Genomic DNA, 14873 nt, shown 5'->3' with positions numbered 1-14873 from the left:
GGGTTAGACGGTATGGCATCCAGCAACTGCTAACTTCCCGACATTAAGATTCTCGCGGAAGAGCGTAGGTACGCTGTCGCAGCTAATCCTAGAAGACGCCGACTGTGCCAGTAGGTGCAACGAGCATACTCTTAAACCCTTCTTCCAACACGGAACACTTTTTCTAGGCATTTTTATTTTCACCCTTGAATTCAATGAAACGGCAAAAGGCCCTCCCTGTTCGTAACAGCAGAACTGGCAAAATGTAATCGTTTTGTCCCACATGGCAAAAGCAAAACGTCGAAATGAAATGTTCCGAGTTAAGTTTGATTGCTTACGATTGAATACAGCTCTACACAAGCTTAAGCTTAAAATTTTCCAAACTTTCAGAGAGGTATTGCTAGGCTGACTTGAATTGTAAGTGAATTTTCGCAGTAGAGAGACGGTATCGATTAGTCTGTAGCAGAATGCACGCGTCACACGGTGCAGCTACTGCAGCGGCGGCAAGCGGAAGTCTCAAAGGTTCGACACCGAAGGTACAACTTGGGTCCCATCGCCCAAAGAGATGCATGATTAACGTAAAGGACTAGCTTTCAAGTTTCATATCCCAATCCAGCCTGTCAAATTGAGTTCTTCAAACTTTAACTTCCATACTTCCTTCGAAGAGGCCCCGATTGATTTCCTTTACTATCATTATCCAACTGAACTAGTTGTTATATATTCATTCCCATACCTATCCATGTCTTTCTATCAAACCTTCAACTATGGTTTTCAGTATGAATACATGACGTGATGTGCGCTCAGCTATTTTCTCTTCGATTAATTATGCTCCTTATATTAGGTTTTTTTCCCATCTATTCGTTGCAGGATGTCTTCTTGTCTCGTCTATCATTCCATCAGATTTTCAACAGTCTCCAGTAACACTGTGTGTCAAGGACTTCAAATCGTTTCACTTCTGGCACCAATTCATACGGGCGCGTTGGAAACCCGTGGATTCCTAGAAAGGCCAATTTTACGCTCCTTTGCAATCGCGTTGCAGTTGGAGGATCTCTGTACATCACGCTTTATGCGATGTCGTTGCACTTGGTTTACGGTTTCCCGATGGTTTCGATATACACACACAGGGCACACAGTGTTCCACCCTTGACTGTCCTGAGTATCTACATCTACAGCTTTACGTTTCCTCTGCAAACCACTGAAGTGCATGGCAAAGAGCCCTCCAATTTAACCACCCATTAGACTTTCTTCCTGTGCCACTCGCATTTGGGGTGCGGGAAGAATGACTGCTTGAATGCCTCGTAAGCCCTGTTATTAGTCGGATATTGTGTTCGCAGTCCCTGCAAGAATGATCGGTAGGTGTTCCAATATTAAGTGAACATACTACGAATGGAAACTTTGCAAGTAGGCTTTCGCGAGTTAGATTATGTCCATCTTCAAGCGTGTGCCAGTTTAGCTTTTTCAAAAACTCCGCGACGCTAACCCCAACTGGCGCAAACTAAACTTTGACCACTCATGTTGCCCGTCGTCGTATATGACCAGTACCTCCTGTTGATCCTATCAAGTTTGGGCCCCTTATGTTGAAGACATATTCTACGATGTTTCGCAATGAGTGTTTTGTAAGCAATCTCCTTTCTAGACCTGTGCATCACTGAATTTCATTTTCCTGCAAACTGTTGCAACCGAGTATTTTTATAAGTTAACTAATGCCAGTGGTGATTTGTTGACATTGTAGGCGTAGGATACTAAGTTCCTGCGTTATGTGAAGTGCACTGTTTTACATTTCTGACCAATGAAAGCAAGTTGCCAATCTTAGTACCACTTTCAAGCTCTGACTAAATTTTTGTCTAGCTTTATTCAGACAGCACTCCATAATAGAAAAATGCATCATCTGTAAAAAGTCATCAGGTTACTAATACTGTCTGCTAGATCATTAATACCCAACATTAACAATAACAACATAAATATATCTCCCTTAGGCAGTTCTAAAGTTTCTTCTACATCGTCGATGACCCCCACTGAAGATAACACGCTGCATCCTCTCTACTAACAAATGATCTATCTATTCACAAATTTCGTTTTATATCTCGTATTGTCATAATATCTACACTAATAATAAAACTGTAAAGCCGCCGTGTTTGACTGTTTGAACGAGCTAATCTCCAACACTACTAGACGAATTTTCATGGGGTTTTTCGCAAGTGACATGACTGTAGCTTAGGACCACAGGGGCTTTATTTCATAAAAAAACATAGAAAAGTAAGATATCTTAATTTGAAGTTCTACCTAAAACAGTCTGCTCAGTTTAGTAGTTCGTGTATTTAATTACGGCCTAGTACATCAAAGAAATGATAGGTGGCGCTGTTAGTATCTTAGTACACCAAAGAACCAATTGAAGGCGCTATTAGTTTTTGTTAACTCCATGACGGAAGTATTTTCTGAAGTTTACATCAGTGACAGAATTAAGCGATGCAGTCTTACTTTTAGGAATACAAACTAACATTGAATTTACTTGGCTAGAATATAGGGATTTACTGATTTCGCTCTGTGTATTAAGAACTTAACGATACTGCTTTGCTTCTTTCGAAAAGCATTTATTTATATTCTTTGGTAGGAGAAACGAATTTATTACGTTTGCGTTTGATTTGGCTGCCCAATCCTTACATTATGATTTCGTTTTCTTTACGAATTAAAATGCCTAGGAAACTGTCGAGTCTTTCTAAATACACAAGGGCTAAAAGATTGAAGACAACGCTGTCTCAAGAATCCTACGAAGGTCGTGAGGCGAGGTTTGCTGCGGCTCGAAAACATCACGCTTTAACTTATTCTTTGCTTTAACTTACTCTTTGGAAACTCCTTCAAAAGCGACGCACGACGTAACTATAGTCGAGAGCGTCATTAATTATCACGCTCCTCAGAACCCTACAGTCACAGAGGCTTAAAGTTACTTCTCTCCAACGTATCATACAAGCGGAAATTTTTACGGGAAGTGGCACAGGCGAGCGAGTTTTTATAACCCGGATTCTACTTATTCCTAACAATTTACCACTTCGCTTTACACGTGCACAGTTCCCGGTGAGCTTTTGTTATGCCATGACCATAGACATAGCAAAAGCCCAGCCGCTGCGTGTTACTGGCGTGGAACTTAGAGAAACAAACAAACTGTTCATGTCCCCAATCATATTACGTCGATTTTTTTTATACAAAGAAGCTTTATAACTCAAAAATAAATTCCATGTGTGTGTCGTCTTGGGCACAGATATAAATAAGTACCAGACAAAGTTAATATGGTACCGAGTTAAATGCTTTTCGGAAAGCAATAATTAATACATGCATCGCTCTTGATCCATGGCTTTCATGGCAACATGTGAAAGAAGTGCCAGTCGGATTTGGTGTGACCTTAGGTTTCTGAACCTATGCTGGTCATCAGTACGATCACACATACACATATTACGTGTCTACTTTTTGATTTAACATAATGTCAATGATAATATCACATGGTTAGAACTAGATATATACAATTGCGAAGCATTATTACAATAGCCAATGCAGTGCTAAAGGAGTCGTCTGCAACAGGCGCAGCAGTCGGAATCATAGCTACACTTGAATTAAAACAACTTTTGTGACTGATGTTTCAGCGAGTCGAATAGGAGGAGAAAGCCGACTGCCAATCGTTATTTTCGAGCAACAGGCCCTTGCAGTGTTGCCTGTTTTGTGAACACATACAGAGCCTTGTCAAGTGTGACCGGTTACATGCCGTGAACAATGCTCCCTGCCACTGCAATCTGTCTATGGCAAAATCATATTATTCGAGCTGTAATGCGTCCTTATGAAAAACTGTAGCTTTGCTCTATGCGGAGATTTTTTATAGCTGTACGTAGTAGTCGATTCACATAGATAACACGACGTCCGAGATGGTCAAACAGGTGTTTAAATGGGTTAAGATCCTGGGATATGCTCGGGCTGGGGAAATATTTTGACATGAATATCGTTTTTCTGCAGTAACTAGCTTTGTATTGATGGCAGGTAGCTACCTATCCAGGAAAGTACAATCTTCATCTCCGAAGGAGGATTCGTGATAAAATTGGACAAGAATGTCGACCACGTGATTAATGACCCTTCAGAATATTTCATTACTGTTCCTTTTTCAACATTTCTCGATAACAAGCCGATGTCAATTCGGTCTACAGCACATAAAACTTAGTTTATGAGAGTAGGCTACCGGCTGAAAAACAAGACTTATCAATTTGCGGTAATAACAGCCATGTTCAATTCTTCCTGTCAATATGAAAACAGCGCTGGTCTTCCACAACAGTTTTGCTAGTCTGTGAAAGATACGTTGATTTAATATAATGCCAATGATAGTATCACATCGTTAGAAGTAGATGCATACAACTGCGACGCGAAAAGTTTGAAAACTTCAGTGTTTTGGTAATACTGCCCTTTTTGGACCAAATATGAAAAATCTGATAATACCTACTTCACCAACGTGCATAGCGTGAAATACATGGTCCAGTCATATTAATGTGACCAGCACCTATGTTGGACCACAACGTGCAATAACCACTCACAGACAGCAGGTGGCAGCACTAGCGGCATAAAAAGCGCGTGTTTGTTTGTAGGTGTGTGTGGGGGGGGGGGGGGGGGGGCGGCGCCGAAAACAGTGCAGTTGTTGGCGTAATGCGAAAACAGAGCTATTTATGTGGCGTCCAAACGGCATGACCATTAGCTTTCGTGCCACGAGTTGAAGCATTTCCAAAACACGCTAAATTTTTGAACTGTTCGCGTGCCGCCGTGGTTAAAGTATACCGTGTATGGCAAAACGCTACTATCCAAAACCGGCACTGAGACAACAGTGGTGCACCTAGGGCAACAGATGAGGTGGGTGAGCGACGGCTGCAGAGATGTGTACGGGCGAATAGACGTGCGTCTGTTGAGCAACTAACCGCCGCAACAAGCAAGGGGGGCTATCAACTGTGTCTCCTCAAATGGTTCAAATGGCTCTGCGCACTATGGGACTTAACTTCTAAGGTCATCAGTCCCCTAGAACTTAGAACTACTTAAACCTAACTAACCTAAAGACATCACACACATCCATGCCCGAGGCAGGATTCGAACCTGCGACCGTAGCGGCCGCGCGGTTTCAGACTGTAGCGCCTTTAACCGCTTGTGTCTCCTCAATGACCGTTAATCCAATCTGAAAGCGAACACCTTGCGATCAGGAGGGAGCTTTATGGTCTGGGGAATCTTTTCGTGGCATGCCCTAGTTGATCTCGGCATTCTGGAAGGCACAGTAGATCAACGCAAGTATCTATCTTTGGGACCATGTCCACCATTACATGCAATTTGTTTCTCCTCGGCACGAAGCATGTATCATCAGGACAATGCAACGTGTCAACAGCTCGCAGTGTACGTGTGTGGTTCGTAGAGCACCAGGAAGAGTTTAACATACCTCCCTGGCCACCACACTCTACAGACTTGAATCGAATCGAGATGTGTAACCACCTCGCTCAGGCTGTTTGCGTCATGGATCGTCATGGACCGAGAAACCGAGCGTACTTGGCCACGGCAGAGAAGTAGGCATGGCTCCACATCGCTGTCGGTACCTCACACAAACTGAGGCTCTTCCTACACGTCTCGCGCTGCAGATGGTCACATAAATATGACCGGACAGTGTATGTCATGAGCTAACACGCTACAGAATCATACCCAAAAGAAGCCTATAATAATGACATAATTAGATCCATAAAGGCCTTCGGTGTATACAGCCAGGACCCATGCATACCTGCCAAGAAGCACAGATTGCAGCAAATCTACAACGTCAACTTTTTGATCTGAAACACTTACCTGCCCATGAATGTTGGAGCTGACGAAGACTGCGATGGGATCGGGCCATGGGATGCTGACGTACTGGTTCCACCAGCGTTGCATCACGATGCTCACATAGAACCCCAGCACGAACGACAGTGGGATCAGATCGTTGAAAGTTTCGCAATATTGCGTTATGTTCTCGAAAATTCTGCAAAGATAACAAAGTATGTTATGATTTCAGCCGTAAATAGAAATATTTAAAAAGGCAGGAAGATTTTTCTGTTTAGCAGAAGTGACAAGAAGCAGATTTCAGAGTACTTGACGGCTCAACACGAAAGTTTTGTCTCGGGTACAGATAGTGCTGAGTATCAGTGGACTAAGTTCAAAACCATCGTACAATATGCGTTAGATGAGTATGTGCCTAACAAGACCGTAAGAGATGGAAAAGAGCCACCGTGGTACAACAACCGAGTTAGAAAACTGCTGCGGAAGCAAAGGGAACTTCACAGCAAACATAAGCATAGCCAAAGCCTTGCAGACAAACAAAAATTACGCGAAACGAAATGTAGTGTGAGGATGGCTATGCAAGAGGCGTTCAATGAATTCGAAAGTAAAGTTCTATGTACTGGCTTGGCAGAAAATCCTAAGAAATTTTGGTCTTTTATCAAAGCGGTAGGTGGCTCAAAACAAAATGTCCAAACACTCTGTGACCAAAATGGTACTGAAACAGAGGATGACAGACTAAAGGCCGAAATACTAAATGTCTTTTTCCAAAGTTGTTTCACAGAGGAAGATTGCACTGTAGTTCCTTCTCTAGATTGTCGCACAGATGACAAAATGGTAGATATCGAAATAGACGACAGAGGGATAGAGAAACAATTAAAATTGCTCAAAAGAGGAAAGGCCGCTGGACCTGATGGGATACCAGTTCGATTTTACACAGAGTACGCGAAGGAACTTGCCCCCCTTCTTGCAGCGGTGTACCGTAGGTCTCCAGAAGAGCGTAGCGTTCCAAAGGATTCGAAAAGGGCACAGGTCATCCCCGTTTTCAAGAAGGGACGTCGAACAGATGTGCATAACTATAAACCTATATCTCTAACGTCGATCAGTTGTAGAATTTTGGAACACGTATTATGTTAGAGTATAATGACTTTTCTGGAGACTAGAAATCTACTCTGTAGGAATCAGCATGGGTTTCGAAAAAGACGGTCGTGTGAAACCCAGCTCGCGCTATTCGTCCACGAGACTCAGAGGGCCATAGACACGGGTTCACAGGTAGATGCCGTGTTTCTTGACTTCCGCAAGGCGTTCGATACAGTTCCCCACAGTCGTTTAATGAACAAAGTAAGAGCATATGGACTATCAGACCAATTGTGTGATTGGATTCAACAGTTCCTAGATGACAGAACGCAGCATGTCATTCTCAATGGAGAGAAGTCTTCCGAAGTAAGAGTGATTTCAGGTGTGCCGCAGGGGAGTGTCGTTGGACCGTTGCTATTCACAATATACATAAATGACCTTCTGGATGACATCGGAAGTTCACTGAGGCTTTTTGCGGATGATGCTGTGGTATATCGAGAAGTTGTAACAATGGAAAATTGTACTGAAATGCAGGAGGCTCTGCAGCGAATTGACGCATGGTGCAGAGAATGGCAATTGAATCTCAATGTAGACAAGTGTAATGTGCTGCGAAAACATAGAAAGATAGATCCCTTATCATTTAGCTACAATATAGCAGGTCAGAAACTGGAAGCAGTTGATTTCATAAATTATCTGGGAGTACGCATTAGGAGTGATTTAAAATGGAATGATCATATAAAGTTGATAGTTGGTAAAGCAGATGCCAGACTGAGATTCATTGGAAGAATCCTAAGGAAATGCAAGAATCCTAAGGAAATGCAATACGAAAACAAAGGAAGTAGGTTACAGTACGCTTGTTCACCCGCTGCTTGAATACTACTCAGCAGTGTGGGATCCGTACCAGACAGGGTTGATAGAAGATGTAGAGAAGACCCAAGGGAGAGCAGCACGCTTCGTTACAGGATCATTTAGTAATCGCGAAAGCGTTACGGAGATGATAAACTCCAGTGGAAGACTCTCAGTAGCTTGGTACGGGCTTTTGTTTAAGTTTCGAGAACATACCTTCAGCGAAGAGTCGAGCAGTATATCGCTCCCTCAAGAGTCGAGCAGTGTATCGCTCCCTCAAGAGCCGAGCAGTGTATCGCTCCCTCAAGAGCCGAGCAGTGTATCGCTCCCTCAAGAGCCGAGCAGTGTATCGCTCCCTCAAGAGCCGAGCAGTGTATCGCTCCCTCAAGAGCCGAGCAGTGTATCGCTCCCTCAAGAGCCGAGCAGTGTATCGCTCCCTCAAGAGCCGAGCAGTGTATCGCTCCCTCAAGAGCCGAGCAGTGTATCGCTCCCTCAAGAGCCGAGCAGTGTATCGCTCCCTCAAGAGCCGAGCAGTGTATCGCTCCCTCAAGAGCCGAGCAGTGTATCGCTCCCTCAAGAGCCGAGCAGTGTATCGCTCCCTCAAGAGCCGAGCAGTGTATCGCTCCCTCAAGAGTCAAGCAGTATATTGCTCCCTCCTACGTATATCTCGCGAAGAGACCATGAGGATAAAATCAAGAGAGATTAGAGCCCACACAGAAGCATACCGACAATCCTTCATTCCACGAACAATACGAGACTGGAATAGAAGGGAGAACCGATAGAGGTACTCAAGGTACCCTCCGCGACACACCGTCAGGTGGCTTGTTGAGTATGGATGTAGATGTAGATCTGCTACTACTAAGTGTATTACTTGGCCAATAACTGATTGCCAGCGATATGAAATAATACTGACCAAAAACCAGCGATGGGTGGACAAGTTTCATAAGCTTTTCTTGCGAGTGGTACCACTGTGTCTTAGGAAGAGAGGTGTAATCGTCTTACAAACCAGCATATGTTAACAAACCATGATCACAATGACCATATTATCAGAAGCACTCTTGGTTCTGCAGGGACACACAAATATCCATGTTAAAAGCTATTCCAACTTTATAAATCGAGGTACCGTATTACCTCAGCAGGAAGTAGTTTTTTCACACAAATACTGCGACACTAAATATAGATGGTGATCGTTGGAGTGTACATTATCAGACAAACAGTGCGGTTACATGTAGCTGACAATGCAACCTTGTGAAAAATTCACTGAATTTAGAAAGTGATTCGGCCGAGATATGTGGTATGAAACCGCCCTCTTGCCACTGCTAGATATTTCTCCAGTATTTGAAACGTATTCTGTCTGGATGCCATGTCAGAGGTTCTGTGATATATCCATTGGGTTATATGCAAAGGTTGATTGAGAAGGATCACAAACAGTAGATGGTGTGCTGATTGAGGTCATAAGAAATGTACACTAGCTTTTCAGATCTCTAGTGTTACACTCTCCAGTAGAAAAGCTGTCTGGGATTTGGAATCAAGTCTTTCCATTCAACCACATACCTGTGTTGGATCCTATGGAGAAATCCTTTAATGATTACAGCCACTAGTGAATCATGTTTATGGCACACTCATATCCTGAACGAGTCACCTTATTCGAACCTATCAACTACAGTAAAATTTTAGGTAGTCCCTATGCCTCTTGCAAGTACTGCCATTTCTGCAGCTTTGCGCATGTGATCGTTCAAATTTAAGTAGTAACTGAGCAGAAGTCTGTGAGAGCTGCATCTACTACCTTCTGCAACCCGTGTAGAAACAGAGCGCCCTGTGTTGGTGTGACAATACCGTGTTTTGACCATTTGGTGGAAATGGGAACATGTCGTAGCTCCGCAACAATGTACGATGTGAAAGGTCAGCACCAAACGAAGCCTGGTCCTGCAACACGGGGTAATATAAAAGACAGTATGGGAATGGGGGGGAAGGGGGGGGGGGGAAGGACGAGGATTTTGCTTCTGCATTGTGGTTCGTCCCCAAACTACATACAAGTGGCCCATTCACTTCTATCATCCCAAAGTGCTATCTTCGTTATTCTGTACCATCCAACAGAGAAAAATTACGAACTATAAAAGCTCCACTAACTTCATCAGACAGAGAACTCGATAAGATTTTTACCGCATCTCTCCCCTCCAATACATCAAAAACAAATACCGTCAGCATGCCGGCATCGAGCACATGTGACGATCCTATTAAATACACAGCCATTGATCCAGTGCACGGACCAGTGTAAAGTTGCATCGCCTGTACTATAGGAGGATAACCGTATCCCAAAAACCTGTGACCCTGTGTCATTGTGACAGCATTGTTTGAAACATTGTTTTTTTTCTGCTGTAACATGCTTTGTACACTGCCATACATTTTGTTTCTTCCACCACGACTTTGAGGTCTGTGTCAGGTACTAAATTGACATTGACACGTTCTGATCCATTATATCTCACAGTAAACTAGATGTCGCATGGTATAAGTCATATTGTTACTGTTGCTACCATAACACACCACACACACTGAAATAAAAGACAGTCACAACATAAGGGACTGGAAGAGTTTGGTGGCGTTGTGAAGAGTTCCCAAACTGCTGTCCGAAGGTGATTGATGACCTCTACATTTAAACTCATCTGTCACAGTGACTGAATAGCTGATGGCTCTGTGTTCCATTTCGACTGATTCCTCACATTGCAGTCATGTACGCGATCACTGCCTCAGTGCTTAGCCATCCCCAGAAGTTGTTACCCCCTCCACAAAAACACTTTCTCCCACTGAAACAAGCGATGTTAGTCAATCATTATGTGGTAATCAACAGCCTACCAGTGGACGGAGGGGATGGAAAAAGACACTGTCGATGTACTGTAATAATAATCATCACAGTTGATAGTGCGAATAATTTTAGCAATTTTACAGTAATTTCAACACCGAGCAATGATGTGACAGCATGTTTCCCTTCTCTACTTTGCGAGATCATTGTGAATGTAGATAGATGACGCTGCAGTACGTTCATTCATTGTTATTCTTGAACACATACATCATCAAAGTATACCAGACAGCGCTCTACATATCTCTAGCACCTCGAGAATATAGCGTAATTTACAATCTACCTCTATGTGGACGGGAGTCACAGAGCAGTCTTAGGATAAAATTAGAAACTGGAAGACCCCTCGCACTGTCTTTGACAACTGATGCATCCAGACAGATCACCAGGAAAAATAATGGTCATTACGTGCAACAACTTCTCCCCCCCCCCCCTCTCTCTCTCTCTCTAATGCATCATCAGTCTACCATTATATCGTACCTCGTTACAACTCCATCTCAACCGACCACCTCCTCCCCTCTACGTCATCCTTTAACGCAGATCCATGTAAGTTTAGAAGCAGATAGTTCTCTGTTTTTTCAGGAGAGCATCAAAGACAGCAGTCAACTCATGTGTGTCACTATTATCTCAATAGATATACAGCAGAATGATGCCTTGACAAAAAAAAAATGACAGTTTCCCTGGTTCCTGATGCCTCCATGTCAATGTTTTCTTCTATTCCTCTTGCTGTCGCATACTCTTTCCCAAGTACAAGAATTCTTTTGCACCAACCAGAAGACACACAAGTACATCCTCAATTTCCCCACATTTTTGTGTATTTTCTCTCAATTTATACATATTTTCCGCAATTCTACCGATTTTTTATGTCACCACTACCCATGTGATCATGACATGACGTCTCTTCCCATGTTCTAAAATTGCTTGTAAATTTAGTAAGCTACCAACGCCTTGTGCAAATGCACTGATCGGGAGGTGTAGTATAGCACTGTACTTGATTGCATCCAGTTGCCTCCACCCCATATATTCCACATCTGTAATGTGTTTGCTCTGTTTTATGTATGTTTGTGTATATGCATAGTGTCACGGATGGCTCCCAGGACCTGCAGTAGACCCGAGTTAGTGAATGTGGACCTTCCGCGCGTTATACCTGGGGAGATGTTGAGATGCCGATCCACAGTATGTCACATGGGGGATAGCGTTTGAAGGTGGATCCGCCATGCATAATCCGCATCTGAACATCGGTCTGGATATACAGTGCATGGCGGATCCACACTCTAACACTAAATCGGGTGTACTGCGGGTCCTGCGAGCCATCTGCGACATGCATATTGACAGACATAAAGAAAACACTTCTTCTAAAGATAAACAATTTTATAGCGTTAGAACAATATTTTTACGAGGAGCGTCCAGTAAGTAATGCAACACTTTTCCGATAGCAGGTTCGTTTTATTCGGATTATAATGCACCATATTATTCCCCACTCTTTCAACTACGAAACCCTATGTTTCGACATAATCTCCGTTCAATGCGACGGCCTTGCAGCAGCTTTCTGTGAGGGCCAGTATGCCCGCATGGTACACTTTACAGGTGACGCCGGAGCCAACGTCTTGCTGCATCAATAACCTTCCATCATCCATGTACTGCTTCCCGCGGAGTGTATCCTTCATTGGACCAGATGGAAGTCGGAACGTGCGAGATCCGGGCTGTAGGCCTACACCTATGTTTACCCCAATTGGTGAAGGAGTGTGTCAGCACTACTAACAGAGACGACTAGGTGAGCACATCGAATGAAAATGTCTGCACGTTCCAACATTGGAATCACGGCTGTTTGCGGCCGGTCAGCTAACGGGAGACTGGACAGGTTTGCGGGTTCTTGTTGCAATCATTACAGGCGCCTTGCCCAAAAATTTTGCCGTGCTTTTGGTCGCAGCTAGGTCGCCGTAGACAGTCTGCAAACTTCTATGAATATCTGTGATGCTCTGGTTTTACGGCAAAATAAACTTAATGACAGCTCTCTGCTTGAAACCCACCTCCGTTACGGACGCCATTTTGAAGGCTCCATATAACTCCGGCGTCTATTGGAACTTCATGAAACTAGATGGGCTGAAGCGGGTGTAGTCCACAATGTCCCACAACAAATTCCACATTTTTTTTCAGCCGAAATTGGCCGAGAAAAAGAATGTTGCATTACTCATTAAATGCCGTTGTTTCACCCCTCTAACGTGGAAATGATTAGTCCAGGAGGAAAAATTTAATACGACCTTCTTTGTAGGAAATTCAATACAGTTTAATTTTGTGCTGGGAAACATTTTCGCTGGGAGCCGTGATTTTCGAATAATTCAAGAAAAACGTAAGTACCTTTAAATCCGCCGCCCCCCCCCCGCCCCCCCTCCCCGCAATGCCCATACCAAATAGGTTAGGATTTTTTTTAAGAATGTTGTTCAGGATATTCCTTCGTATCACTGTGCAAAAATTTGCGACAACACAATTTTTTCGTTCTAATTTTCCTTCACTGAATGGACTACTCAGACCTCGAAGAGAAGTGGCACTGGCAGTAAGGATGTTTACAAACCAAAGTCTAGTTCTCTTGATAGACTACGATTCACCATTGGCATCAAATCCTACAGAGGTACCTTACGGACTGGTCCGATTTTTTTTCACATTTACATGGTTTAAAGGTCAGTTTCTAAAGCTGCAAGACACAGTTCTCAACAAGATGCAAGAAAAACGCATTTGAAAATTAGAATATAACGGAACGCTGTTTAGTACAAAACACTGTTTGCGCATTAAAGAATTCGTCGATAGCTGAGAGCGTAGCGTAATCTGATTGTAATCCTAATGTCGTTCGTTCAATTAACGCTAGAAGCATACTTTTACTTTTTAAAGTTTCATATGAAAATGCTAGTACTCACATTAAAATAAATGTTGGGCACAAAAAAGCGAAACATTAACTAGAGTATTAAATACTTTTTGATCACGACAGTATTATTGACGAATACAACTTCTTCCGTTTAACAAAAGGAGATTTCGGATGACTGTATCAAATTTTGATTTGATATTCATATGACCAATAACAGAAAATACAAAGACGTTATTTTCATTAAAAATTATGGTTCCAAAAAGTGTTAATTATTGTTTCCATTAGTTAATAAATATGTAGTTTAAAAAAGTAAGAAACACTGTTACTAGCTAGATTTAAACCAGTAACTTTTATATAATTATAAACCAATTAGGCAATGCGCTGAGCTAGCAACGAATATCATTCATTGTCACATACAATTTTTTTAATTGGGTAGAACTCCTTAAGGAAACTAATGTCCAGGCACTGATCTCCAAATGCTGTAGTTAATATTAAGAAAATCGGAGGGGGGCCATTACGTTAAGTTTCAACTGTTGCAATAACATGTACATTCTCGGAGAAAGTAATTGTTTTTCCCCATGACTGGCCTTCCTTTCTAATTTGTTGCACAACGAATGTGGTAGTTAATCCTCAGTTTCTAAACGAGCGTTCGTCTCCAAAAGGAATTATTTTCAAAGAAATGTCAAGCTGCTCCCCCCCTCCCCCTCCTCTCCCACCTGTTGGTCCACTGTTTCATCCAACATGACCGTTTACTTATTTTCCTGAAGTATACTGCCACGGCATGCACTATGTGATCAAAACTATCCGGACACTTGGTTGAAAATGACTTACAAGTTCGTGGCGCCCTCCATCGGTAATGCTGGAATTCAATATGGTGTTGGCCCACCCTTAGCCTTGATGACAGCTTCCACTCTCGCAGGCGAACGTTCAATCAGGTGCTGGAAGGTTTCTTGGGGAATGGCAGCCCATTCTTCACGGAGTGCTGCACTGAGGAGAGGTATCGATGTCGGTCGGTGAAGCCTGGCACGAAGTCGGCGTTCCAAAACATCCCAAAGGTGTTCTATGGGATTCAGGTCAGGACTGTGTGCAAGCCAGTCCATTGTAGGGATGTTATTGCCGTGTAATCACTCTGCCACAGGCCGTACATTGTGAACAAGTGCTCGATCGTGTTGGAAGATGCAGTCGCCATCCCCTAATTGCTCCTCAACGGTGGGAAGCAAGAAGATTCTTAAAATATCAATGTAGGCCTGTGCTGTGATAGTGCCACGCAAAACAACTAGAGGTGCAGGCCCCCTCCATGAAAAACACGACCACACCATAACACCACCGCCTCCGAATTTTACTGTTGGCACTACACACGCTGGCAGATGACTTTCACCGGGCATTCGACACACCCACACCCTGGCATCGGATCAAAATGGTTCAAATGGCTCTGAGCACTATGGG

The 14873-nt window shown here is 43.2% G+C and overlaps 1 protein-coding gene across 4 annotated transcripts in view; it reads right to left on the bottom strand.

Annotated features, from left to right (window-relative positions):
• Window positions 1-14873, bottom strand: part of LOC126174904 (bestrophin-2-like) — a 481716-nt gene that overhangs the window by 53130 nt on the left and 413713 nt on the right. For all 4 annotated transcript variants that reach the window (XM_049921337.1, XM_049921335.1, XM_049921334.1 and 1 more), the window contains one exon: window positions 5824-5995. In XM_049921337.1, coding sequence (XP_049777294.1) covers window positions 5824-5995 — 172 coding nt within the window. The remainder of the gene's footprint in view (window positions 1-5823; window positions 5996-14873) is intronic.

Source organism: Schistocerca cancellata, chromosome 3 (genome assembly GCF_023864275.1).
Source record: "Schistocerca cancellata isolate TAMUIC-IGC-003103 chromosome 3, iqSchCanc2.1, whole genome shotgun sequence".
Lineage (NCBI taxonomy): Eukaryota > Metazoa > Arthropoda > Insecta > Orthoptera > Acrididae > Schistocerca > Schistocerca cancellata.
Note: the sequence above shows the minus strand (reverse complement) of the source record. Positions and strands in the feature narration are given on the sequence as shown.